This window comes from Eucalyptus grandis, chromosome 2, assembly GCF_016545825.1.
Source record: "Eucalyptus grandis isolate ANBG69807.140 chromosome 2, ASM1654582v1, whole genome shotgun sequence".
Taxonomy (NCBI): Eukaryota; Viridiplantae; Streptophyta; class Magnoliopsida; order Myrtales; family Myrtaceae; genus Eucalyptus; species Eucalyptus grandis.
Genome location: NC_052613.1, coordinates 10,829,342 through 10,857,153, shown reverse-complemented (window position 1 = coordinate 10,857,153; position 27,812 = coordinate 10,829,342). Strand labels below are relative to the sequence as shown.

The 27,812-nt window shown below is 42.1% G+C and overlaps 3 protein-coding genes across 4 annotated transcripts; 1 reads left to right on the top strand and 2 right to left on the bottom strand.

Moving 5' to 3' along the window:
- Positions 1-1,716: 1,716 nt before the first annotated feature.
- On the bottom strand, positions 1,717-5,347 carry LOC104438289 (G-type lectin S-receptor-like serine/threonine-protein kinase CES101). Of its 2 annotated transcripts, none has more exons than XM_010051400.3 (7): positions 3,993-5,347; positions 3,612-3,752; positions 3,322-3,527; positions 3,035-3,245; positions 2,683-2,920; positions 2,425-2,572; positions 1,717-2,332 (listed from the first exon to the last, which is right to left on the bottom strand). In XM_010051400.3, exons 1-7 carry the CDS (start codon positions 5,155-5,157, stop codon positions 2,027-2,029), a joined length of 2,415 nt encoding a protein of 804 aa, XP_010049702.2. In that variant the 5' UTR covers positions 5,158-5,347; the 3' UTR covers positions 1,717-2,026. The 2 variants fall into 2 exon arrangements, with proteins under 2 accessions (XP_010049702.2, XP_010049703.2); XM_010051401.3 differs by having other exon boundaries at positions 3,322-3,524.
- A 7,106-nt stretch (positions 5,348-12,453) lies between these two features.
- LOC104438290 lies at positions 12,454-16,426 on the top strand. Its single transcript, XM_010051402.3, has 3 exons — positions 12,454-14,200; positions 15,468-15,539; positions 15,905-16,426. Exons 1-3 carry the CDS (start codon positions 13,598-13,600, stop codon positions 15,935-15,937), a joined length of 708 nt encoding a protein of 235 aa, XP_010049704.2. The 5' UTR covers positions 12,454-13,597; the 3' UTR covers positions 15,938-16,426.
- A 3,652-nt stretch (positions 16,427-20,078) lies between these two features.
- Positions 20,079-23,710, bottom strand: LOC104438291 (15-cis-zeta-carotene isomerase, chloroplastic). Its single transcript, XM_010051403.3, has 4 exons — positions 22,973-23,710; positions 21,828-21,974; positions 21,450-21,659; positions 20,079-20,761 (listed from the first exon to the last, which is right to left on the bottom strand). Exons 1-4 carry the CDS (start codon positions 23,384-23,386, stop codon positions 20,426-20,428), a joined length of 1,107 nt encoding a protein of 368 aa, XP_010049705.2. The 5' UTR covers positions 23,387-23,710; the 3' UTR covers positions 20,079-20,425.
- Between the last annotated feature and the right edge of the window lie 4,102 nt (positions 23,711-27,812).

The window sequence follows — 27,812 nt, the reverse complement described above, 5'->3', positions numbered from 1 at the left end:
TTAACATCCAATAGAATAATAATGCTTTCACATAATACAACACAGCTTAATGTGATTTTCAATCCTCCTTTGAAGCTTCAACAATGAAGTTCCCAATCTCTGACCCATTCCATGAACTGAACCATCTGAACTGGTCACGACCTAAAAATATAGCGGGCTTCTTCGACCGTGGCATCAAATGACAATCTGCAGTTCCCGGTATGCTCGGTGAGAGGAGCGTGTCTGGTGACTCTAGTCTTGCCGTCTTCTCTTTGGCCATGCGTGTAGTCGAAGGAGGAGAAGGAGAAGACGCCTCTCCCGCAGAGGGAGGTGATGGCGTTGACGTGCCTCTCTGCATCCGCGACTCCCTCTGCGTCGTCACCTTTGACTTCCTTTTGCAATGGGTGCGGTTTTGTCTCCTGCAGATGCTCTGTTCCCAGCGTGGAGCGAGTTTCCACATGCGGATCGTGGCGGTCGGAGGAGTAGCAGAGCACGGCAAAGTTGCCACCGCAGGGTGCCGGTTGGCTCCAGAGGGAGCGAAGTTGACTTGCCGGAACCCCCTTGACTTCTCCATCGGGAGTATGCCTCTCCGTTTGGCTAGTCTACAGGTAATTTCCTACGTAAATAGTATGGCTGTTGCTCTGGAAGTCGCTTGAGCTTGTGAAAGTTCGATCCGTGTTAGGATAGTTTTGAGAAGAGAAATATGGCTGAAGGTGGAATCAGAAGCCTGAGAAGAAGGGAATAGTTGAATTGTCCCGGTCGTGATTCATGGAAGAGTAAGGCCAAAGCCATAAGTTAGTGCTTCTTACAGAACTTGGTCCATGCAAAAGACTAATTCTTGTTTAGTTTTAGTGAAGTCAGTCTTATCTAAGGAATAAACTGGCAAAGTATGTATTTTGCATCGACAAACGATGCCAAGTCTAATAAAACCTTCTGGAATTTCATTCCTAGTGTCTGTAGGTCAGCCCCATGCTCAAAGGAATACCACATTAGTGCCGTTTGTCGGGAAGGAGAGAGATCATTATCTGTGTTGCTGGAATTCCTTTCGAGCTTACATATGCTCATTCAGGGGAAACATCAGTTGCTGCAGATTGGCTACTGAACCTTCATTCAGTTAGGAATTTTGTCTTTCTAATACTCAAGTGAAGTTGCTTCTAACGTTCTGTAATTAGCATCATAAGCAGTATGCTTATAAACATTACTGGAGTGCTTCCCTTGTTTTAGACCCCAGAAGACACCATTATCACCACCATTGGCATATGATCTGCTAGAGAAGGAGGATGAAGAAGAAGAAGAGGAGAATCCCGAGAAGGAAGAGAGGGACTTGCCCGAGAAGCAGTAGGTGGAAAACACCTAGGCGCTCAAACGTCGCTCCACCTTCGGACATTATTTGCAAGCAACTGCTCAGTATGTCTGTTACAAGTAGGCGTGATCTATCCTGCCAACTTAAATACAATATAAACCGAGAATCTCGAAATACGTTGAGAAATTTAGCTGGATTTTAGATGCTAGGAGAGCAGGATATATATATATATATATATATATATATATATATTTTGGTAAGGTAAGAAATAGATATAAGGGGGAAGGAAAACTACATAACCCTCAGCTTCAAAAAACTTACACTCTCAATGAACATGCTCATAGAGAGTGGAAGGAAGCTGATAGAAGAAAGCCAATTGGCAAGCAAAAGAACCAAGCCAGTACAAGAGGCGCTGGCACAACTAGAGCAGGATATTGATTTGTGTACTTCTCAATTTATTACTGCGATCAATGGACAGTATTTCTACTTCCCGAGACCTGACCAGTGTTTCCAAGCATCACTTAATGAAGAACTTAATGATCCTGTTAACAACTATCAATTACAAACACTCACTAACTACTGCATAGTTGAATCCCTACGCCTAGTCATAATTAGAGGGAGTCACATTTGATATAGCCTCAACTGACACAGGAAATGGGAATTATGGGTAGGCTTCATACTATACAGAATATTCATCAAGAAAGGAACTGTTAGAATACTAATCTGAAGTATCAAGGACTATTTCTATCTCGCTTCCATTATTGATATGGATACATCATTGATGGAATAAAGATTCGACTTCCCGCTGGATGATTCTCCAGATTCACTTTTGCCTATGCAGTATGCTGCTTGTTTTGGATCTGGTAGGAAGACGCTATCATTTGTAATCATCGAAATAACATTTGACATTGTCGGTCTATCTGCAGCACCCTCTTGAACACAGAGAAGACCAACATGGATGATTCTGATTAGTTCATTCTTCGGGCACAAGGAACCGAGAGATGGGTCCATCAACTCCAAAATGTCACCTTGACTCCATAGGTCCCATGTCTGCAGTTAGTTTTTTATTCATAAAAAATGTCAGAATTTGCATCAAATTTGCAAGCGGAGTATTATGATATGTCTGAACTTGAACCACATACCTGTTCTATGAGGCCAACAGGAGTGGATGATGCAAAAACGGTATTTTTCCTGCCAGTAACAATCTCCAGAAGTAGAACTCCGAAACTAAAGACATCAGACTTCACGGAGAATATTCCTTTCATGGCATACTCGGGAGACATGTAACCACTGCACATTGTTATCCACCATAACAGGAAAATGTCAAACATGTAAGAACCGTCTACAGGAGAATTTTGATTAGAATTGTGCAAGGTTGCTTAGAGATACTGTGTACTTACTATGTTCCGACTACCCTATTGGTGTTAGCTCTGGATTCATTCTGCCCAAAAATCCTAGCCATCCCGAAATCTGATATCTTGGGGTTCATATTATCGTCGAGTAATATGTTGCTGGCTTTTAAATCTCTGTGTATGACCTTCAGTCTTGAATATTTATGGAGATATAGCAGCCCTTGTGCGACGCCTTCGATTATATTCAGGCGCTTATTCCAGTCCAGTAATTTCCTTTTCGCTAGATCTGTCATTTTTTTATTCGAAAATTCAGTTGGCAGTCAACAAAATAATTTAGTTATGCCAATGGAAATCCACTATGAATAACTATTTGAGACCCCCAACCGATCTATCTACTCACCAAATAGAAACGAGTCCAAGCTTCTGTTTGGCATGTACTCATAGATCAGCATCTTCTCTTCACCTTGTATGCAGCAACCGAGTAGCTTAACCAGATTTGTGTGTTGAAGTCCAGCAATCAATGTAATTTCATTCATGAACTCCTCCAGCCCTTGTCCTGAATTTCTTGAGAGCCTTTTCACTGCAATTTGTCGTCCATCTGGCAGGATACCCTACATATGGTAAACCTCTCAGCACTCACTGATCATCTGTCAGATGGCATTTGGAATCATAAAATAGTCTTTTTACCTTGTAAACTGGTCCAAAACCTCCCTCTCCCAGCTTGTTAGCAGGTGCAAAGTAATCTGTTGCAGCATATACCTCAGAAAAGCTATACTGCTGAAAGTCGTTGTGATTCGTTTTACTCCTTTTCAGCCTATTTGAGCTGCCGAATTTATTAGAAGGCATCATCTGTTGGTTCAGCAATGCATGGTCCTGCTTTGTTTCCACCCCTTCTGCAGATAAAACAGAGAGCATTTAGGCTTTTACTGTAAATACCTACCTAGTAAAAATATCATCAATAGAATCTAAAGCCCAACCATCGTTTTGCAGAAGCTTTAGCTTTCTCTTCCTTAAGTATAGAAGATAACCCAATATTAGCGTAGCTGCAGCTAGGACAGTGGCTATGACTAACCATACCCACCACCTGTTTTTCTTTTTGCTTGTTGGACCTCCTTCAGCTGGAATCCATAGCAAATCAGAATTAATTTAGTGAAAGCCATTCTAAATAAAAGCATTGCCAATAGCTTTATTGAGTTCCATCATGCACCCATTTCACAATATGGCTCTCAGTTTGGAACTTCGTCGCAGTTAGGGATTTTGCATCCAAGTATTGGTTGGAGAGTTTAGAAGTATAAAGAGCAAAACACAAGGCTAGAGTATATTACAATATGCACAATGGATTTAGAACTTCCACATACCATTGTCGACAGCCGAGGTAAGCACATAGAGAACATCAAAGTTATCATTGGGAATATATGTCCCTCCCTTGTTCCAAAACTCACATCCAGTTCCATCGGTAAAAAGACTCCCAAAAGCTATGCATGAGCAATTGTTCCAGCACATGGAATGGCAATCACTCAGGGTCAAGCTTGAATTATGGTCAGAATAGAGCAATTCCCCTTTATTATAGTAGCCTTTTTGTGGCACAAACAGCTCCGAGCCATTCCGACAAGCCGACGGCTGTTGATCTACACACACAGCACCAGAGTAATTCCCATTCGAGTTGCATGAACTAGTACTTGAGTAGAGCCAAGTAGTACCATCCTTGGCCAGAGTAGACTGTACTATTTGCCCCCATAGATTAATTTCCCACCTTGTGATGGTTGAATTGTTCTTCAAAGAGAAAGTGAAGTACTTCTCGTTTTCATCGGACACGAAGCTGAACTCATATGCAGTCTTATCTCGGGTCAGCTCAGGTGCCATCTGAAATCCTCCATTTTCCCATGCTCCGCTGGTCCAATATATCTCCTCGCGGTGCCAAATCACTAGCTGGTTGGCGCTTCCAGGATCCACGCCCAGACGGAAAGCTCCTGGAGCTGGGTCCCGGTCGCTTAGCCATGAGGTGAGCGTCCAGTTAGTCCTGGCTTTTATATCTAAACCCAGTTTCATTCCTGGAAGTAGAGTGCTTGATGGATAATCAAAACTCTGCCACAAAACCCTTCCCACTGTTCCATCAGAATTCACTTCCCTCAATAGCAAATTCCCGGTATCGAGCAAAGTGAGCGTCACTTCATTTGTTACCGGATCATTGGAACTCACCACAATCGTCTGGCCACCATTTGCGGTTATCTTCAATCGTCCATCACTGTCCAAGTTCAGAACTCCAGACGAATTGGAAATAGGGTTGTTCGGATTCGCCACCCAGACGGCTTCAGGATTATGCGGTAGTTTGCTGTACCATATTCCCAAGTATCGGTAACTCGAAGAGCCTGGGCTGAAGAAGCCTAGTTTGAACGTACCCTTTGGAGCAAGAAGGTGTTCCCAGTCCCTCAGCTGTTGGCCCTGCGTCAGCTGGAATATAATTTCTGCTCTGGAGGTGAACGAGAACAAGAGCACAAGAAGGAGGGTTCCGAGTTTCGCCATCTTCTTCTGCAAGAAAGATGAACATTGGTATCTTGCACCAGTTCTTCTTGCTTCAGGCTCTCATCTGGTTCAAGATTGCGAGATTGTCTTGGACAAGAGGCAAAGAAAAAGGCCTAGGAGTTTTCTCACTGGGGCTATTGCAAGATCATTTTATCTTTATCTTCTCTCATTAGACTAATCTACACATATCTTGCAGATTTCGTGCTTCAAATTTTCAAAGTGGGGCACCTGTAAAGTCATGTTATGTACCATTGAGTGCTTAACGATTCTCATGTGGTTTGACTTTTTTTTTCCGGCATTAGTTGCCTTTCTGGCTGGGATCATTTCATCATTCAGTGTCATCCTTACGCATTAAACGATCAAAAGAAAAACAACAGAGTTCGTACAGGCGTTACTTTGAAAAACAGGAACATGAGGGGCCCTGCAAATTTTTCTAGAAGACTGCATGTTCATCTACTTATGGCTGTATTGCGTAGGGACAGAATCGAGTGGTTGGGGCTAAATTAGCGGACTCATTCATGCAAGGTTGTCTTTTGACAATCCAGCTAGAGATTAAAAGATGGGATATTCCAAGACTACGAGAGAAGCAGTCTTTTTTTATTTATTAGCTTAATGGGAGATTGGTTATTTAGTGCTGCTTTTTTGCGTCGTTTTCTTCGTGTGGAGGACTAGCTAGGACGGTAGGACTCATAGCGATTGTATCTAACGTGTTGTAACTTGAAAGCAGACAGAATTGACCTAATCAAAACGTTGCCTTTTCTTCTTCTACAAGTCCAAGTGCATCCTTGACTTGGCCGAGTAGTCTTCAGCTGATGCAGTGTTCGGGGTGAAAGTTGACTTCTTCTGTCTTGTTGGGCTAATAAATATTCGATTTGATCCCTTGGCCAATGTTAACGAGATTAGTTTGATATATACAATGGCCAGTTGCCCGATAGTTTAAACTATCAAGAAAGATGATTGTCTGAGAATAGAACCATCTTAAAGTATCAGCAACTCGATGAAGATGCAAATAGTCGCGGAGAACTTGCCCCGAATCATGTCAGTTTCTATTTCAAAGCAGCTGCATTTGCTTCACGTTTTCCATTCTCGTATTAGTTTCGCGTTATGTTTGTGCATATTCCGTGAGACAAGCACTAGCCCTAGGTGCACCAACATCTGCTCAGTTTTTCAAAATGGCTTTCGCAATAGGACAGGTATGGATTTGCGCCTAAGAGATCCGTGTGAGATCCTTATGATCATTAATTATGATTAATCTCCCCGCAATTATGGACCCGCTTTTTTGGGTTTTGTCAGTCATCATCATAACATGGTAAAGAGATGTCCCAGGGAGAATTCTAATCAGGATTTAAGGACAATCTGTGCTAAACAGAGAAGCCGCCGGAGAGGAGGAAGCATAATCATGGCGTCTGCTTTTTTGATTTGAGGTCACCCCCAAAATGTGAAGACTGTTGCGGCTGCTGATCCTCTTCTGGTGGAGAAGAATCTTGCTGTTAGTTCAGACATTCAAATCATGTGAAAGGTTCACAACACAGCATGTTGGAAAATCTGAGCTGACACATGACATGTTTACATTCTCTATGAAGTACTATTTTTAACATGTTTTTTCTTTGTACAGCGGTTAGGTAGTGCTCTAGACCGAACTAAGTTCACACCGTGGCATGTTTGCCGTCAGATAACTTGGGATGTTTTTTGTGTTTTTCTCGGACTTGCGATCAAGAGTTTGGCCAATGAGAAGCAATCCAGTTTAAAATGATTTTTTGGGTGGGAATTGATTTTGATAGGGAAATCTTCACCGTGCTGTTCGAAAGTGGATATGGAACATTAATTTGTCCCTACTGAAACTCCCTCGCTCCCTGTTGGCACACCTGGATATAATTATGGCAAGGACTTGGAATTGCATACGGAAAAAGAGCTGGTCAACTCTCTGAAAATTCCAGAGCAGGTAGATGAAATAAGACTTTTAGGGTGCGTTCGGTAATATTTCCATTCAAAAATTGTTTGAGGGAACAGAAATAGAAAAAAAACTATTTTTATTAAGGAGAACAATTTTTGATCAGAAAACGCGTTTGGTAAACTTGTTCGAAAATAAAAAAGAACAAAAAACATATTTGGTAAATTTGTGTTTTTTTTTTGTTTCTTTTAATTTTTTAATATTTTTCCTTTTTTTTTTTTTTTTTTTTTCTTCTTTTGGCGGTCGCCGGCCTCGGCCATCGCCGTGATCGGTCGACAAGAGTGGCGGCCTCGCCTTGACCGGTGGCTGGGTGAGCTCAGCCTCGGCCATGGCCGGAGATCAATCGACGAGGGCCGGCAGCCTCGCCTTGGACCGGTGGCTGGGTGAGCTCAGTCTTGCCGGTTGGGCAAGCCCGAGCTCGCCTAGCGAGGCGAGGCCGAGCCTCGCTAGGGGTCGGTGACGCTCGGCCTCATCGGGGCCAGCGACGCTCTGGCGAGGTTGCCGGCCCTCGACGGCTGGTCGCCGGTCATGGTCGAGGCCAACGACCGGCTAAAGAAAAAAGAAGAAAAAAGAAAGAATAGAGAGAAAATTTGATTCTCCAAATTGTTCTAGAAACCAGAAATAATTTTTTATTTGGCACAAAAATACAAACAAACGCGTTTCTATTCTTTTTTTTGTTCCCTGAAAAAAAAAAAAAAAGAATTCTGTTCATGAACAAAAAATAAGAACACAAACAAACACTGCCTTAATGAACATTGAGCACTGTTGAAGTACCAAATGGAAGCGTTGTGCGTATGTCAGAATGACTGGGCATGATGCCAGATCGCTCATCATGGGTGGGCCGGGCCATTCAGATTCTTAAACCTTGGTAGACAGGCTTGACTTGAGCTTTGCCCATGTCATGAGTTACATCTGGCCTTGAGGCCTCAACTCTTTTTTTTTTTTTTTTTTTGGTCAGTGGCCTCAACCTCTTGATAACTTCTTTTTTTTTCTTTATATATATATAATTTTCGACTTGATAACTTTTCACTTCATGGATCAGGATATCCCAGCTTCTCTCATCTTGTTCTGCTCCAAAGCTCTTGCCATTCAGAAGGCATTAAGTACCATGGTTACATCACGTGACGAGTGGTGTGCAATGAGCTTGTTTAACTCGACAACTCGAGCTAGCCATAATCGTATTGGTCAGTTCGGTTCTAGCCTGATTTGGGAAACAATCGGTTGGTTTCGGGTTGGAATTGCCTGGTGATCTGATTCTTGTTTAATTCAAATGAAAAACTAAAATAAAATGAAAACTTCACCAACCCAAATCTGAATCATGGACCTTAAGATGAAAACACTCCCGCCCCGAACATTTGACTAGTGTAGGCCTTCTCGTGTTTGAAGGCCACAACATGATGTTACATCATAACATTTTCTTTTGACAAACAACAAACAAGTTGAACGAGATTGCGGTCTACCCATGAACCAGTTGCTTCGATTCTCTTTTGTAAATTGACAATTAATATTCTTGAGAGCTAATAATTTCTATATGAGACAGTGCACATGAAGAAGTAAGTCAATAAAACATGTGCATTTTTAAAAATTCAAAAGCAAAGTCAATCGATATCCACATCTGCGTCGCTTCCGATGACGCCGTGTGTGGACTGGAGCTAAAACTCAAAAGTCATATTTCCAATAATAATGGATTAGGGAGGGAATCAGGAGAGAGAGTTGCCTTGTTCGTTTGAGTGCAACTCTGTTGCGGGATGTAGCATGTCCTTTGGGGTTCAAATGAAGAGCCATAGAAGATCCATGGCATCACATGTTCAGAAGCTCCAGATGCCTATTGCATATAATACTTTACTAGCCCAGCCGATCGCACGAGACACAGCTTGATAATATATTGATACGAGATTCAGCAACCTGCGCGCGTCAGACATCGTTTTGCATTGCTAGTGTATTAGGGTTTCCGGGACATCAACCTGTGCGACAGACTCCACAGCACCTGTCAAATGATTCATGCATCTTGTCGCGACGAAGCGAGTGCTCTTTTGTTGCTTTTCGTGGCGTGAAAGACACGTGGAAAGAGGCATCACATGATGAGCAGAAGAGGTTCAGCTAATGGTTGTTTGATAACATGGCATCAAATTCCGTTGATGGAGCTCACATGGTCCGAGATCTAACGCGGAATTACTCTCTGATTCGATGAGTTTTGTATAATTTGTGGACTGGAAAGAGAATAGGGATCAGATCCATTTGGCATTTTGCAGAGTGGTTGGAGATCAATAAAGGGGGAAAGAATCTGCTACGTGCGCAATGAGCCACATGAAACCCCCACATGAGAACCTCATCTCTTCATGTAGCCACTCGAGTCAACATGTGCCCTAATCGATTATCGTGCCGGTAAAATGGATCAATCATTCGAATAGTATGCTGTGCAAGTAATTTCTACGATTATATATTGTCATATATTCGCTTCTTAAAAAGTCACTGTTATGTGATATATGATTTTTGCATCCACTAACTTCAACCAATTTTAATATATATAATATGCATCGGATGGGCTTAGCTAAATTGACTATAAACCTAATGAGATGAATTGGGCCATCCTTATCCTCAAAGGTTCTCGATTGATTCCACACGTCAATTATATCCTAAATCATACGTACGTATTTTCTCTCCCCTTTGTAGACCCACTTCCTTAAATTTATAGATTAGTTACTTTTTAACTTGTCACGGACTGACGTTGGACGCCCCCCCAATAACATGAACATGGAAAAAGTTAAAAAGACGCGTTCTACTTTTCCTTCACGATTAGGCTTTAAACTGGGGGCTAGAACCTATAGATACACATGGACGTGGCCACATCTATGGTCAGTTACAATATGGACAAACCATATATAGACTAAAATAATACCCACTCAATTCGAATTCTCTCTTCTGACCTTGCCCATTCCATATTTATCATCCCAAACTCCCCCATATCTTCACCATCTCTCTCTCTCTCTCTCTCTCTCTCTCTCTCCTTATTGTTATCTTCATACAAAAGGTTTTGAACTTTCATTGGTTCCAGCCACCCTCCAATGGCCTCCAAGCAAAACATCAGCGTAAGCACCTCCCCCAAAGGAGAGGCCACGGCTGCGCCGCTGAGCTCGCCGAAGGGCCAGTGCTTGTGCTCGCCGACGACGCACGAAGGCTCGTTCCGGTGCCGCTTTCACCGCGCAAGGTCCTCGGCCTTTATGAAGCGGTCGAACTCGATGCCGACGTCCAAAAACGGCGCTAGCTCATCTGTCAGCTCCCTCTCTCCCAAGTCTGTTGATTCTGCGTGAACCTCGTGCGGGTGTTGTGTGACTATGATGATGTGCCTTTTCAACTTCTGAAGGATTAGGCCTTCTATGACTTGTGATCTATGCTTTTTTTTTCTTTGTGAACTCGACTTATTGTGCAATATGAGGTAGCCCTAAAGGCTCTATCAGCAATTTGATTGTCTGTTCAGATTTTGGGTATGCCTGCTTTTCTGACCAATCAATAGGATGCAACTGGTGAGGGTTTTATCTGGAGACTTTCAAACCCTTTTAGTCCAGGACAAAGGTTGATGAATACTATATGAGTATTACAAGTGTACATGTTTGAAGTTCATTCAAGTGCTCTTCAGCTTTTATCGAGTTCCAAGAATGTCTGAGAATGTTAAAGTATTATCTAATATTGTTTATTTACGAAATTCAATATGGTACTATTTATATTTAGCCTGCCTACTAATAGCTTTAGCTTTTTCTGATGTCAATTTAATAAAAAAGAAAAAAAGAAATATGGTTCTAATGACTTCAATCGTCGTAAGAGAATGATTGATTCTAATTCACCTAAGATAAAAACATGTGAAAAGTTGAGCTCAAATAGTTCCTTCTATGGCTAACTAAGATAACAACGATTTGAAAATCCAACTCAATATCAATCATCCCATCTACATGGACTAATGTCATAATGGTCAGAGGTGATTTTGCTTTTGGACATATCCTTGAGTTCTATGGACAGAAAAAATCTAGTACTTTTGGGATGGGGCTTGAATGGCACTGGCGAATCCAAGACATTATGTCTGCTGAGATCTGGAAAGTGGGTGAGAGAGAGAGAGAGAGAGAGAGAGAGAGTGGGGGATTTTTCTGCCCTTTGAAAGGGAATGGGAATATAGAGGGTGAGCGGTGGGCCTTCTGAGAAGGACCATTATCATGGGGCAAGGAATCGATGGGGTAAATGATGGCTCAGTCCCCCCCATTCATGACCTGGATCGGCCACCTGTCAGTTTCTCCATGCTGAAAAGTCTCCCCCCTTTGGCATTTTAACTTTCCAAATATCAAAAAAAAGTTGGACAAAGGCGATCAGCATCGGCCGCCCTTCCCGGACGATAGATTTCATCTATAGTGATATCATTCGAATTGAGCCATTGCTACCGACGCCTGCTATACGATAAAACCCTTGTTATGGACAAATCGAGATTTCTTAAGATTGACAAGTGATTGGGAGATTTAAAACAGTGACCGAGAAAGCTCCAAATCACTTGAAAATGAAAAGATTATCCAAAAAGTCAAACTTTTTACAATTTTTCCAATCAATCACAAACATTTCTTTATTTTTGTTAATTCAATTTTAAACATTTTGCAATTATGTTAATTCAATCAATTCAGTCAATTTTACATAGTCGACACTGATGTTGATGACGATGATGTTGACGCGAACAATATTTTCATAATATTTTATTATTTTATTTATTTGTTTATTTATTTTCTTTCTATTTCTTTTTTTCTTCTAGCCAATCGCTGTTGGCAACTGGCCAAAGGCAAGGCAGACGAGGGACCTCGTCGGCCTTGGGGAAGCCTAGCTATGGTTGGGCAACCTTACCTAGGCCTACTACTAGGTTGGCAAGGCTCGCCCTCATTGGCCATGGGCGAGGCCAAACCTTCCTGAAAGCCACAACTTTGCTTAGCCTTTGGCGAGGTCGAGGATTGCTAGCCATGGTGATGCCTAACCTCGTTAGAGGTCATGAGTTCGAAGGATGCAACCTCATGCAACCTTGGCTTAGGTGAGCCTTGTAGGCCATGGGTAGGTCTTGGCCTCGCCCTCGCTAATGGCCGATGAGGTTGACCTTCTTGGTGCTTGCCTTTGGTTGGTTGCCGATTAGAGGAAAGAGAAAGAAGGTGAAAAGAAAATAAAAAGAATAAAAAATTCAAAAATAAAATATTATTAAGAAATTATCCAAGTCAGCGTTAGTCGACATCAGTCAGTGTCCATGTTGGTGTCGACCGATCAAAATTGAATGAATGAATTAATCGAATTAACATAATTATAAAATATTTATAACTGAATTGATAAAAAAAAAAAAACTTAGGATTGAATAAGAAAAACTGTAGTAAATTTAAGACAATGTTGGTTTAAACAACTACTCGGCCGACTAAGTTGATTATTTTGCTAAGATAGAGATGCTTTCTTACAAGCACCTTGCGAATAGTACTCTTTTCTTTTATCTTGTGGTTAAAACGACCAACATACGTCATTATGTTTTCCTTTCGGTCACATGTCCAATCAAACAGGGTATGTCTTCTTTATCTTGATTTTTGAAATGACCATCCAATGTATGCTTTCAATCGTGTCCAGAATTCAAGACATTCATAACATTCCACGTATTCGACGACTTCGTATCGTGCCACGTGCGAAAGTGGAGGGCTAGAGTTCAAATATCCAAGATGTCATCATGACACAACGCCTATCAACACTGATCATACTTCCATATTTGATAAAGAATTAGTAGTACTTGGTCATTAAACTTTTAATGATTACGGGATTGCACATGTGGATACTAAAATTCTTTGTTTGAATTTTTAATGCCGATTTTTCAATTTCATCAAACTGGGGTCATATATAATTTAAATGTGTGTTTGTGACACTTAAAAAGTAAGTAAGAGCAAAAGTCATTTTTGCTTGTGCACCGAAATTTAAGATATTCAAATTGCAATTATGAATTCTTACTTGAATCTAAATGTCAATATTTAAGTATTATAAAAGTTTAAGTAATTTCAAATTAAAAATCTTAGATGTAGAGATGCACCGAGGGATGTGCATGGAAATCGGACTGATCAAGAATTGAACCCAATTGGACCAAACCAAGCGATTTTGGATAATTCCTTGAAATTGGGAATAATTAGTCCGATTTTCTGTTTCAAATGCGGAATTGAATCGCTCAAATTGGATTGGACCAATAAATTGTCGAAACCCTAAGTCAGATCTTTCCAATTCGGAAACCGGATTGGACATTTCCGGTCCTATCAGTTTGGTTCTCGGTTCTGAGGCGGAACTGGCCCAATTCGGAAACCGATCACCCTTCGATTTCGCCTTCGGTCAATCAGACCGCAACAGCTGGGCCACGTCTATGTAGCGTACGGGAAAAGGAGTCGCGTGGCCGCACCGGAATAAACCCCCCAATCGACGTCGCCCGTCAATTCATCGCCGATCCAAAACATGTCCTCCAAGCACTCCGCCGCCGCCCCGGCCGCCGCCTTCCCCTACACTCCTCTCCCTCCTCCTCCGCCGCCGCCGCCCGACGCCGTCGCCGTCGGCGTCGTCGTCCTCCCCTTTTACCCCCGCCGCCGCGGCTCCGCCCTCCGCCCCCGCCTCCGCCGCTGCCTCTGCTTCTCCGCCTCCTTCCTCCTCGTCGCCGCCGCCGCGGGGTTCGTCCTCTTCCCCTCCGACCCGACCGTCGAGCTCGCCCGGATCAGGCTCAACCGCGTCCGCATCGCCACGTCGCCGGCCCTCACCCTCGACCTCTCCTTCAACGTCACCCTCCGGGTCCGGAACCGGGACGTGTTCTCCATGTACCTCCGGTCGCTCAACGTCTCGGTGGGCTACCGGGGGAGGGAGCTCGGGTCGGTGACGTCGGCGGGGGAGATGATCGCGGCGCGCGGGTCGTCGTACGTGGACACCACGGTCGACCTGGACGGGCTCCGGGTCGTGTACGACGCATTCTACCTGCTCGAGGACCTGGCGAAGGGCGTCGTGCCGTTCGACGCCGACGCGAGAGTCAACGGGTTGTTGGGGATCTCGTTCGTCGAGTTGCCCATCAAGGTAATCGCGTTTCTTTGGACTCTGATCGTCGAATTGTGGCGTCCGTATCGAATTTGTCTCCGGAGTGTAGTGTTCTGATTCGGTTTGGTTTGCGTGAAATTGCAATTGCTGGCGTTCGTTTCTGTGCGAAGGCCGATGATTCAATCATTGATAGAAGTATTCATGGATTTGAAATTTCGATGTATTGAAGGAGGTGTAGTGAAAGAGCTTTGTTAAGAGCTTGTATTTGTGTAAAGTGGGAAGCTTGTGAGCACCGTGGTAGTGATGCACCGGACTTCGGGTGGGAGATGCTGGTATGATCACCAGGGCAATGTGCATTGTAGTGGAAAAAAGGTTTGATTTTTGTGGATGCCGAATATCTTGAGCTGACCATCATAACACGCGGAGCTCGGGTATGAGTGTGCGTTGTGAGAGAGAATGAAATTTGATATACAGGAGGATCTGTAGGTGTCGGTCTGCTAGAGCAGTAAGAAGGTTATTCTGATGTGTTTGGGAAATGATTATATTAGGTAGCTGCTTCGTGTCCTATTGGCAAATGTATGGAGTTGGCAAATGGGATTACACTATTGATGCACATTGATCAGGAGTTAGCACGGATGCACTCACTCTATCATTTGTCTGCTAGCCTACTCATCAAAGTCAAGGGAATGCTTTTGGATTATTGATGCTTTCTTCTCCCGATACCATTACTGACATTTAGCATTTTGTGGACTCGGAGATTTGTCTAAGAGATATTTAGCATTTCCCAGGACACAAGCCGGCTTCTTTCTTGTGACATGTGATATTCTCGGACTCTTACTTCATCATTTCTTTTATAGCTAATTTAGTCAGTAACTTGTCTGCTTTGGTCATTGCACTTTGCCTTTCTGCGATTTGCACTTCTAGATTGAACGATGATATCCTCTTGTTGATTGAGTTTGTGGCTCTGTTTCTGGTTTCATGCTACAAATTGGGGACCTTTGCTGGCCTAAAAATCCTGTCATTCATGAGACATGCTGTTCGTTACTTTACAAATAAACCTTATGACGGGAATATCAATGTGTAATGTTCTCTCGTGCATTGCCGTACTTGTCATAGCTATTTGGTTGAATGGTGCAAAGGAACCATTCTCCGGTGAGTGCTGAGTCTTAATTGTCTTTCCCATGGCTTCAATGGAGCATGCCATCTGCAATGTGACTGATAATTATGGTCACTTGTCTTCTACTGAAATGTGCATGGCTTTCTAACTGATTTTATCTTATATTTTTTTCTCTTTAAATGTATGCAGGCAAGGGTATCTTGTGAGATATCTGTTAATGTCAAGAACCAGACTATTGCCCATCAAAACTGCTCTCCTGAGGTGAGAAATTCTGCAATTTGATGTCAATCTTACATGTAACATCTCTTTGTGGACGGATAATGTGTGGTTTTTGAGTGAGCTATTAGTATTGGCTACTCAAGATGCCTTGTTTTTGCATGCTCAAACTATTTTCTCCAATTAGGATATCAGATGGTCATAACTTCTTGATCTGCATGTTCACATGTGGTGTGATTTGGTAAATGATCTGTAGGACATTAAATGAAATCCTTTACTCAAGAATGCAATGACTATATAGTTCGGTTCTTAGTTGCATATAGGAATAGGCCTATATGCTGTGTAGCTAACAGATAAACTGCTGCCTAAACTAAATGATATTTTTTCTTCTCTTTTTCTTTTTTTGCTAGGAGCTCTTTCATCCCTCGCCAGCAAAGAGTTGATTGTCACTTAGTCTCTCCTCAGCGAATGTCTCTTGGATATCTTTGTATTATACCAGCTTACGTGGTTTTACAGATTTTAGTTATGACTCCCAGCAGATCAGTGGAAAGTCCTCGATGGCTATGATTGTTTGCGTCTGAGGAGAAAGTGCAGGCAGTGAATACTTATCCAATTTTAAATGCTCGCAGTGATTGTGGAAGGCTGTCATCTCTGGACTCCAAAGTGTTTGCACTGGGGATAAAGCTTGGTCCTCGTCGCTGTATGTAGACCGTGTGCATTTTTCAGCCGCCACTTACTTACCAGTTCAGCTTGCAAATGATGACACAAACAATATGAGATACAAAAATTTATAGAGCAGCGGGACCCGTAACTCCATGTATATACAAAATGGATATCCTTTATCTGCTTATAGTAATGATTTTTTTTGAAAACTCTATGTTGTGGATGTTTCTCATGAATTGGAGGTCCAATGTCTTTAATCTTCTGTTGGATGAGCTATGTTTATGTTGAAAGTGTTGCGATGATCTTGCTAAACCAACTGCGACGTTGTTTTTCTTCGTTTAAACTATGTAGGGTTTTTGCTTTTTAGAGCATCTCAAGCCTATCAAGTTGAGGTGTTTCTCCCAGTCCTACTGCAAATGGATAACTACAAAGGCAATAGATTCTTGAGGATCGTCTTAAGAAAATTGCCTTTGCCAGGATTTGAACTTGTGACCTTGCTTCCTGAAGCATAGTCCACCTTGGTTAAGCCCTTGAATTGGACCGGTGGATAACACTCTTTGATAATGATGGGTGTGCTGATGATTTGCAAAATTATTACGTTGGTTGATACTCAGAGTCTTCGTTGATATTAAATCTGATTATTTCTCCTGGATATCCTCTTACTGCTTGTCGAACGGTCTAAAATGCAGACCTTGGATATTGGTTTTCAAATGTCTAAGGTTGGACTAAGGAATCCAAGCGACCAATATAATTAGATGTTCTTGTTCTCGTCAATTTTTCTGCTGCAGAGTTTCTGGCGCTTCCATCCCAAATGATCCTGTTTCTACGTCTCTTTCTGCCGTTGTCCTTCTCATGAAAAGGGTTGACACAGTTTGTAGATAAAGGTTGTAGGAAAGAACAAACGGGAATTATAAGCATAGAAAGGCAAAGCCACGAATCTGCCTCCGAGCTCCTACTGTTTAGTTCATTAGCAAGGATAAAATCTGGAAGTAAAGAGTTTCTGCACCAACACCCTTGTATGTTCTTTTTTACGACTAGTTTCCGCACGAATTGTGTACTGCTCTACCATGCCATACTTGGCTCGGCATGACGGTGCTTTCACCAAGGGAGCTGCTGCAATGCGCCGGCGAGTGTCGCACGCAGCCGTGCCAAGCCTGGACTCCTGATTTGGGTGAAGGGGCTGATCTTCTTTGTTGCTTATTTTCCTGGGGGACTGGGAGACTGTGATCCGACGGAAGGAATTAGATAGATTTTCGATAAGTTACTCATCTAACCACACGCATAATTCAAAAGAAAGTGGCTTGCCCGTATCGCCCATTTTTCATTACTAAAAACTGAAATCTGGAAGGACAAAGGCATCGCAATTCAAAGACAGAAAGGCTTGACATGCCTCAGTTTCCTTCTCTCTTTTTCTCAAGTATCTAGCTATAGTTTGTACATATCCTCTGGTCGTTTTCTCACCATCGCACCGCCCCACGCATACTCAGCGCGGTGGTGCCTACACCGGAAAGAGCCAGGGTGCAGCGTTGGCGAGCATACGCATCTCCTCTTCGATCCAAGCCCATCAGCCCTGGCCCCAGCCGTTCCTGCTGCTGCTGATGCTGCTGCTGCTGCTGCAGGCACGCGGGCATTGCCAACGTCCTGGTCAGCGGCTCTAGTCGCTCCGAGGGCGTGCGCGGGGTACCGCCTTCGTAACATCGACGACCGGTCTTTCAGGCTGAGCAAAGGGTTCCGTGGATGGCACATGATTGAAGTATTCAGTGAACTCTCTCCGTCTCTCTCTATTGCTCGTTCTGCAACTTTGTAGAAGTTCTAGCCTATTGGCAGAGCCTGAGGTTGGGGTGGATCCATATATAGAACGTCTAGACACGGAGGAATAAAGCTGAAAGGGAAGGCAAGTAGCTCCTTTTGATGCGACTCGTGACAAAAAAGGCTGGGCTTTCTGAAGTCAGAGGGAGGTGTCTTTTCAAAAAGTTAAAACTGCCCGTGGCCTTCCTCTCATTGGCCTAATGCGATAACACAAAGGTAGGTGCCAAACCGGGGCTGTTTTTCTGATGTCACTTTTGAATCGTGTATTGAATGTTTCCATCTTCTTCCATTTATTTATTGCAAAATCATCCATGAGTTTTTACACAGCAACCCTCTCAAGGTAGGTTCTCTAAGGCCGCGAGTTCGGCACAATCTTTTACAGCTTGGCACGGCACATCAACGGACCTCAAATGGGAACCTCACGTTGTGGCCTCCTTGTCCTGAATTTGGGCTGCTAGTCGATTCGTACGTCAAGGAGCAAAGGCAAAACCAATCCTATAGCCCGTTGAAGATAAAATAGGACATGAAATCATTGAAACTCCGTCGGTGTTACTTGATCTACAAACGCGTGCATAATCAAATGAAATTGCATTCAATCAATGAGACAAAGTAGTGGTTTCATGCGCAACTCGACTTTTGTTGTTTTCATTAGTTTCAGGAAAATTCAGCATCGGTCGACCTGGAGGCACGTGGGCAGTGGAGTTTTGAGGTGGCAAGTCGGTTGAGGTATCCATCGACGTGACGCCATCGGTCGGGGCAACATCTGGCAATTGGGTGGGCGAAGTTTCTGTTTTCTATTTCAATCTTTCTTTCAAGCTAGCGAATGGTGACTGAGGACCACCTGAAAATTGAATCTGTCCAGATGATAATGTAGACGGGAATGGTCTGAAAATTATTGTGATTCTGACGTTTCCAGGAAGTGTTTCGACAAGGGATTTCCCTACGAAGACGTGTGTGGAGAAAAGGGTTGATGGATGTGAGCTTTGAAGGAGGACTTCATTGGTTCTTGGAAAGTGACAAGGGGGTTGCTGATGCTTTTCCTAGTCAGCTGCTACCAGTTTTCCACTTCTTTGTTTCTTTGTCCTTTTGATCATCAAAGTGAAAGAGCGTACGCACAAATTATTTCTTTATTTCTTCTTGTTCAGTAGAACAAGTTAGCTTAGGATCCACGTTCTTCTTTGGCATATTGTTTGTCTCGATGGTTTATGTCAGGAGTGCACAATAAAAGCCCGATACCTTAAGCCAATAAATTATGAGTTAACTAGGATATATTAATTGTTCAACACCTGTATTAATTCTCCGATGTAGCATTTCTTTAACATAATTCATACATGTATCATAACAATCTCCTTTTCGCGTGTGAGCTTCAGTGTTAAGTCTGCTCCCCCTTAATTCAAGTATCCTTTTGGCCCAACTTCATTTTTACGGGTTGGTGTTACTACACACCCATTTCTGAAACCGCAATCATTGGCTCTGATATTATTTTTTTTTTTTTGGTGAAAGGTAATAATTGGCTCTGATACTATTTGATAAAAGTGCGCAGCAAAAATTTGATACTTTAAGCAAAAGTTTAAAACCTTAACTTGACTTTTACCAGGGAGATCACGAAGAGAGCACAAGTCCGAACCCGTCATCATAACTGGCCTTCACTTAAAAATTAGTCCAATAAGTTATAGACCAAGTAAGATATATTAATTGCTCAACATCACATTAATTTTTCGATGCAAAACTTCTCTAACATAACTCATATGTCTACCCCAATAGTTTCATAACATCGAAATTGTTAATGTGTTCCCTAAGAAAGAACGATTTCTCTAGGATATACAGGGAAACTGAAGTTGGCAGCCACGTGCAGATGTGCGACTTCCGGTATCGATGGCAATGACCACGACAAGAGGAAGAGAAAAATGGGGGCTTCCGGAAGAGTTTGCATGAGCTGTATGCCAATGATATTAGACCTCATTAGAAAAACGATTTGTCTAACAAATGGCACGAAAATAAACTCGCGCAATTCTTTTTTCATTTTCTTTCTTATTTCTGCATTCACATTTCGCATGGAAAATTGAATCTCTGAAGATTCAGGATTGCAAGAGAGGAGCGAGAAATCTCTACTAAAAAAATACATCTTCATTCGGAAAACCTCACAATAAATGATCATTGAATCGTGAGAAAAATCAACTTGCAAGCACGACAGAATAGACGAGCGAAATTTTTAGCATCTGATGTAAATCATACTGCATGCAAATCGATCTCTATTATCATTGCACATGACCTAATCTGCTCGAACAAATCATCACATTCTCTTACTCCTGTTTTTTCTGTCACAGTAAAAAACTATCTTCTTTTGGATTTGTTATCTTTTGAGGGATCCGCTTCCTGGCAATGTGTTCATTCCACCCTTGGACAAAGGCAACCGATATGTACAACATTGGCTCTCCAGATGATAAGTACAGTTCATGCTACCAATGCAGTCCAAAGCTTCCTGCTTGCATTAGGGGGTGCGCAAAATAGGCAAACAAAGTCAATGCCGTAATCGATAGGTATGGCAATCGGAGGAACTCCTTGTAGTAATCTTTCGGCAACTTCTGACGGCCTTCAATAATTGCCGCGAATGGAACGGTGCTTGTCCGGCTCTTCACAGCATCGAAAGCCTCTCCGTATCTGATGGCTAGTCTTCTATCTCCGTTCCAAGCACCAAAGAGATGATGTCCGATTAAGCCGGCCGATGCGGCCAAGGTGACGGAGTTGCCGATCCATAACGTGTGAGCCAGGCACCACATGACCTGCCCAACCATCTGGAGTGAAGAATATGTCATTAGCAAGCTCTTTTTCATCGTTTTATTGTCACAAATCATTCTTTCAGGAACTAGTCTCCCTAATTTTTTTTTTTGAACTTTTTTATTCAATTTTTTGCAAATTGTGACTTGAATTTTATGGTTATCATATAAAATATTAATCACAAAACAGAGAGGACTGTTCCGTCAAGTAGTAGGTGTTAGAATCTGGTCACAATCCGTCTCCAAGATAGCTCACCTTCACGAGAAATATTTATAAGTCTACAAGACTATAAAGAAATTTTCAGGACTAGGTGCCAACATTGCGCCAAAGTTCAGATACATAAATTCTAGAGTAAGCAACTTGCTCAAGCCAGGCCACTAAAACATGGAACCTTCTGAGGGATAAGCTCTCAACCAATTACAGCTGGTTTAATCATGCCTCGTGGTAAGCTAGACTTCCAATTATTTATAACTGTCGAATCCATGTGGTTCCTCTTCAAATTTGCTTCATTTAGGAAAATTCTAGAATAATATCCACTTTTCCATTTTAAGTAGGGATTCAAATTCAATGCATGAGCTCAAACAGGAGAGAGCAGATTGCAACAGGTTCCACCTGATTCTGATGTCACTAAACCGCCTTCAAACAACTTTTCATCTTGGGTAGGGAAATGCGATTGTGAATATAAAAGTACGATGGAATTCAGACCTGTGGGTGCCTGGTGATTCGCATGATTCCTGTCTCCCAAAGATGCATCTTGGGTTTATCAACCGCTGCCACCTCTAGTAGGTTAAAGGTAGAAGGATAGAGGAAGAAAAAGGAGACAAAATTTGTGAGCCACACAAGTTGATGTACTCCAGGAGCACCCTGGAGCTGCCATAACTGTACTCCATCGTATCTATGATTGATGAAGTAAACCTAAATCACACAAAGTCAGAGTTGATTCAATAAAAGAACCCTAAACAATCTGTGGAACACAATATGCAAACATGAGAAGTGAAAATCGAGACAATGCACCAACATCAAATTTAATGATAGATTAGCAGAGGACTTGTGTACTGTCCATCTGTAAAACAAGAAACTCACCACAGTGCTAACAGCCAAGGGAAGAGATGTGCCTGCAAACAACACCCGGTAAGCCCGCTCACCTATGACTTTTTCTCCAGCATCCCTTAGACTAGCCAATCCGCTATGCACCACGGCAAAAATGATAGTGAGCAATAGCATTACAACCTGCAGAAGAAACAGTTAAATCACCTTCCTGTTTTCAAGATCCTACTCCAATGGCATTTGGCATAAAGCAGGCATCAGCAGCAAAATTGAAAGGGTAAGAGAAGCCGTTCATTACAAAACTTGAGCAACTGAAACAACGTTGGAAGGGCAATCTAATGTACCGGCATGCAACAAGGCACATGCAAACGCCACTAGCAATGGGCTAAGACAAAGACAACACAGGAAGCAGAAATTTTTGGCCTGTCAATCGACCTCCACTTCCTCCTCCCTTTTCTAATTCTTTCTCAAAAATTCAAATTCTCTCAATTTAGGAGACTAAAGGAAGATGAGTGGTTGAAATGCATTTTGTAGATAATGTTTTGTAATCTTTTAAAGGTAAATTGCATCAAGCCATTGAAAGGAACCAAATGTCTCTCTTAGTTAGCCAATCCCTAAACTTCCTTATCACTCAACATATCAAACTGTGGATACTTTTGATAGGATGGACAACCCATGCACCACACTATTTACATCCGATGTCATGCTCTAATCATGGAGACATCTCCTTGACTCCAGGTTCACCAACAAAATCACAAAATAGAGGTCCTCATTCCACAACTTATGGCACCTATCCGAGCAAAAGTTCCATCTCTTTGGCCATTGCGTTCTCAACTGTACGGAAACGATCAACAAAATTTCAACTCCACAATTCTCACATTGAAGACAGAAACTCATGCTTTGTTGCTCTTACATCTTCACAGAATCCAAATTCCATGTTCTGTGAAGGCATATACTCTCGCATGGTCACATAGCTCCAACTCTATTGCTCAATCAAGCAAATGAGCCTTTTCCATTCCAGCCCACATCCACTCATGATCTCAAGCCACAACAAATCTGGAGCTATCAAACTCAATCCTAACCTTTAACTCCAGAGCTTCACTTCACATTCATATCACAGGCACCCACCAACCAAGAATTAACGGGAAGTTAAAAAAAAGAAAAAAAAAAAAAAACAGTACCTCGGGGCTATCCGAGAGCCCAGAAACAGAGTCGATGAAGGCCTTGCCAAGTCCCAACCCTGAAGGAGACTCATCAAGCCAGGCCACCTTCAGAATGAACAGAACAACTCCCAGAATCACCGAGAAGTACACCCACGAGACGATCTTCTGCGCTTCCATTTCGAACACCGCCGAGTCCTCCCCAACCAAAGGCAAGCCCGAAGAAGAAGAAGAAGTCTCCTTCGCGTCGTTGTCCCGGATAGAAGTCCGAACAAAAACTTCCCGGGAAAGTCGGGACACTTTCGACGGAGCCGGCGGGGCGAGGAGGAATCTTGAGCTGGTGGGTCGGCTTGTTTTGGGAAGCAGACGAGGGGCGGAGCGGAAAGGAGGCGTCTTGTGCGAAATCGGGTTCGACAGCACGATGGAACTCGACATCTCTGTCACTCGCCGACGCCGACACTCCCCAACGCCACAATCCCAGAATCGAGGGAGGACTGCGCGAGCGAACGAAACTGAAGGGAGCTGAATTATAGCTGCATCGGCGAGGACGGAGACATCAGAGGATGGCGAGTGGAGTTCTAGCGGAAGCCGAAGAATCTTGGAGGGGAGCCTGGAGGTGGGATGCTGTTGGGTGGAGGATTTTGGAGTTTTGTTCGGTTGTGTGGAGGCAAAAGAACAAAATGCACAAAATGGGATTGTTGCATTTGCGCAAGGAACTGGAAATGGTTTCGTGCGACGCGTCCGAAGCACTTACCCAATTTCCAAATTCCAATCACCGCTGGTGTTCCATCATCGGTTGGCAGAGGAGAGCTGGGTGGGCTGGGTGGGGTGTCCTGTTTCGGTCCACTAATCTTCCGGCCTTTCCATTTCGTGAAGTGCTTGGTTCAACTTGCTAATTTCGAGTTCGAGTCGTGTACAGCTGAAGCTGGAAAAACATGACGAAACAACGACTTACAAGTTGCTTATTTTTTAAAACCTGAAACTTATCTGGCGTTATTAGGAACTTTGATTCTAAACTAAATGATTAATTAAATGAATCGTTACTTTTAATATTATAATTTAGTGATCACAACTTATTTAGACACACGAAAATATGAAACACTAATAAAATGAAAGTCTGAATCATAAAATGAAAACTCAAGTTAATGAACCACCGCGAGGGTAGCTCCGCTGGTAGGCTTCAGGACTTCCACGTTGGAGGTCGGAGTTCGGCACTGCGCCGCAAGTGGCGGGGAGGCGGATGGAGATGCGGCGATTTCCCGAGGTGCGTGGGTGGTGGTTTCTCGTGTCTACTCAAAGGTTTCTTTCATTGTCGTTGTGCGGGGTTCCTGCTAAGGAAAAAAAAAAAAAAAACTCAGGTTAATGATTTTAGATTATATACTAAAGGACATGGAATTCCATAAAATTGTGCGAATATATAGATTAAGAAAAACACAAAAACTTATTTAAGGTTTTAGCTTTTATGTTTTTGGCTCACTGACTTGGAATCTCTCGTCAAAAACAAGTTCTCTCGTTTTAAGAATATGAAATCTACTCAATATGCCCTATAATTGGACATTTTCCCAGTTATCCTGGAACCATTCTTGCCCTAGTTCATAATACAGCTCGATTCAAGCTTTGAGCATGAGCAAGTGCTTGAGTTTGATTGACCGATCCACTTGAATGGAATCGAGCTTGAATTCATAGAAAACACATTCGAGTTGAGCTCGATCGACCTCGAATCAAGTCTCGAGGGTTGAATATCGGAATTGGGTCGGGCTCGAACGTTGAACTATGTCCGAGCACACATCCCCATCTGGCCGTCGTTTTCGTGTCCCGCGGAGGGAAAAGGAATACGGAGGACAGAAAAATGGGGCTCTGTCATTTGCTGGCGACGCGTTTCGTTCCTTCGAATCCACCCTCTTTCTTTCTCGGAAAATTCAGTTCTTTAGCTCGACGTGTCCCCGAGAAAAAGGCGCCATGGAATATAAAAAAAGGCAACAAGCAAAGTCGAATGCCACTCGCCACCAACTCATTCTTCGCTAGCATTTCTCGCTCACGGCCGACCCACTCCCCGACCTTGATTTATACATCTTCTCAGTTCTGGTCTTTTCTTTGTGTTCTCTCTCTTTCTCTCTCTTTCTCTCCTTTGTATTTGGTTCCTGCATTAAGACAAGCTCCTCGACGCCCCAGTGAGGCCGAACGCTGTCCACGTCCGAACCATCCTCTTCATGTCGTCGCTGATGATGATTCTACAGCTGGGTCGCGGGCAGAGCGCAGCTCCTTCGCCCTCACCGGAGGGTTATTCCAGTGATGGTGCGTTTGTTTTCCCCGGTTTCCATGATTTTCGCGCTTGTCTTTGATCGCGTACGATGAAAGATTTCAACATGTCCTCCTCTCCGGCTACTGAATGCAGGGAAAGCGATCGATCAAGGAGTAGCTTACGTTCTTCTTCTGGTGGCACTGGCGATCACGTACCTCTTCCATTGACGCTCAGCTCTTCTGCACGATCTGTCCATCATGCCTGATCTACTAATATCTCTTTATAGGTTTATTCTATTTGCTCGTTTGGAGAGATTTTGCACTTTCAATGAGCATTTTTGTAAATATATTATCATTCTTACTATTATAATGATGGTTGTTGTTGTTATTATAAATTTAGCTTTACTCTCAATTCTGCCATGAACTTTCCTTTGTCTAAAAAATGCTAAATTTTAAATTTAGTCCCAAATCTATCCCAAACTTTTCTTTGTCCTAAGAAAAAAATTGCCAACTTTAGATCCTGATCCCAAATTTACTCCAGACTCTTTTGGTCTAAAAAAAAAATCACTAATTCTTACTTTACTTCCAAATCTCCCTTCATGATGATTAGACCTTTATCCAAAAATCACCATCGTCCTAATTTTTATATTCTAGAACTATTTCATATTGGATATGATTTTCCATGTAACTATACTAATGTGGATTTGTTATTGATGTGAAAATGCCACGTCAAATTAGGACTAGACCACGGGAGTAGATTTGAGAATAGATTGAAGGTTAGTGATTTTTATGACAAAACAAAATTCGGACCTGATTTGGGACAAGACCTAAATGTGAGTTTTTTTAAGACAAAAAATGTTCATGGCAGATTTGGAATTTGACCTAAAATTTAGATTTTTTCTGAGATAAAAATAGTTAGTATACTTAAAGTATGGGTTTCTTTAGGAAATTAGGCCAATTTGTTATCGGATCCTGACTCGATTCAACTATGTAATCCTCAATGTTTTAGCTTGATTCGATCATGCATATTATAAGATTGAGCTTGACCTTTCTTCACTCAACTATTGAAAATAAATTGCAGGTGGAGCTCAGCTCAATCTCGATATAAGAAATATACAAGAAATAGTTAGTAATGTCAAGTAGATGTGTAAAAGTAACTAAAATATGTATAAGTTTTAAGTCGAGTCATGTGTTTTAGAGCCGGAGCTAAGTCTATTTCATAACTTCACGGAATTGCGAGATGAAGCAAAGCAAGGACCGTGAAACAATTACAGTTCAATTTTCTTAAATAGCATCAACTTTATCTCAAGTCCCAAAATCTGACCTAAATTTTATTTTTTTCTCATAAAAAAAGGGTCAATTTTAACTCGGGTTCTAATTCTGGCTCATGAAAAGACCCCAACAATCCATGCAGAGGTAGAAGATTATTCAAAATGACACTGTAATGGGCAATACCGGTGGCAATTTTCTTCATTTGGGCAAAAAACGAGCGGGCCCACATCATGTTGGATTGGGCTTCTGGTGGTATGCATCGCTTACAAAGCAGACCCAATTTTGCCTGGAAGTCCAAGCATAGGCCCAAGAGCTTGAATCTTTTTTGATTGGTCCAGCAACGTGCAAGAATTAGAAGTCATCATATAATCACCTGCCGACATCTCAGCGCGCTTATGCACCACCCGTTTCATTTGAAAATCTTATATTGCAAGTTCTCGTAAAGAAATCATTCTCACAAATAGTAACTCCGAAGCTATCAAACTCTTTATTGTCCGAAAAAATTGGTTGCGATAACCTCGTACTGTCAACAATTAATTCGAAGGATGTTGATTTGGGTCAAAGTGGCAGCATGTGTTGGCAGCTAAATTGAAGGATTTTCATCGGTGGATGCCCTAGAAGTAAAAGTTAAAAAAAGACAAAAAAAAAGAAGTAGATAAAGAAGTAATAACGCCTTTTGGACCATAATTTCGATTATTATTTTTTATGATCGTGAGTCCGAAAAAATTGGTTGCGATAACCTCGTAGTGTCAGAACAATTTTTTTTTGAGACACAAAGTGACATTTGCTTGGGTAATTCGAAGGATGTTGATTTGGTAAAGTGACAATAATATAATATATTATTTACAATGTATGCATGGAGTATGGGAAACCTTATCCAGGTGGAGTCTATGATGGAGCCCTACTAAATAAAAAAGGAAGCAATGGTTTTTTTCTTTTGTTGATAACTCATTACCCAGTAAGCATAATTGGTCAATAAAAATTGACCAAAAAAAAAAAAAAGGATAGTGAGAACGGCCCGGTGATGATTTTCTTTTAGTTTTTATTTTCTTTTTTGAGATTTGAAAATGTTAAAAAATTTGCTTGAGGGGAATTAATGAAAAACCTTGTTTAATTAAACTAAACAGAACAGTGTTACATCTTTAAATCGAGAACAAAATTATACATCTTGTTGCCCTAATAATGACCACACATAGATTACACCAAAGAGGATTGTCTGACAAATTTTAGTGCTTTCGATGTCGTGTCTATGAAATTTAAATGATACGACACAATTTGCTAATATCTCACATGTTGAGTTTTTTTTTTTTTGTGAATTAGTTAATTTATATTGAAGGAGTAGACAGAA

What these genes read in the sequence shown, in the direction of transcription:
- LOC104438289 (XM_010051400.3), bottom strand. Translation starts at nt 5,157, where the DNA reads ATGGCGAAACTCGGAACCCTCCTTCTTGTGCTCTTGTTCTCGTTCACC. An exon ending in TACCTCGGCTGTCGACAATG is followed by an intron (nt 3,753 to 3,992) that starts GTATGTGGAAGT and finishes TATGGATTCCAG; the next exon opens with CTGAAGGAGGTCCAACAAGC. An exon ending in CTTGGACTCGTTTCTATTTG is followed by an intron (nt 2,921 to 3,034) that starts GTGAGTAGATAG and finishes AAAAAATGACAG; the next exon opens with ATCTAGCGAAAAGGAAATTA.
- LOC104438291 (XM_010051403.3), bottom strand. Translation starts at nt 23,386, where the DNA reads ATGTCGAGTTCCATCGTGCTGTCGAACCCGATTTCGCACAAGACGCCT. An exon ending in GGCTCTCGGATAGCCCCGAG is followed by an intron (nt 21,975 to 22,972) that starts GTACTGTTTTTT and finishes TTTCTTCTGCAG; the next exon opens with GTTGTAATGCTATTGCTCAC. An exon ending in CCTTGGCTGTTAGCACTGTG is followed by an intron (nt 21,660 to 21,827) that starts GTGAGTTTCTTG and finishes TGTGTGATTTAG; the next exon opens with GTTTACTTCATCAATCATAG.
- LOC104438290 (XM_010051402.3), top strand. Translation starts at nt 13,598, where the DNA reads ATGTCCTCCAAGCACTCCGCCGCCGCCCCGGCCGCCGCCTTCCCCTAC. An exon ending in TCGTCGAGTTGCCCATCAAG is followed by an intron (nt 14,201 to 15,467) that starts GTAATCGCGTTT and finishes AAATGTATGCAG; the next exon opens with GCAAGGGTATCTTGTGAGAT. An exon ending in ATCAAAACTGCTCTCCTGAG is followed by an intron (nt 15,540 to 15,904) that starts GTGAGAAATTCT and finishes TTTTTTTGCTAG; the next exon opens with GAGCTCTTTCATCCCTCGCC.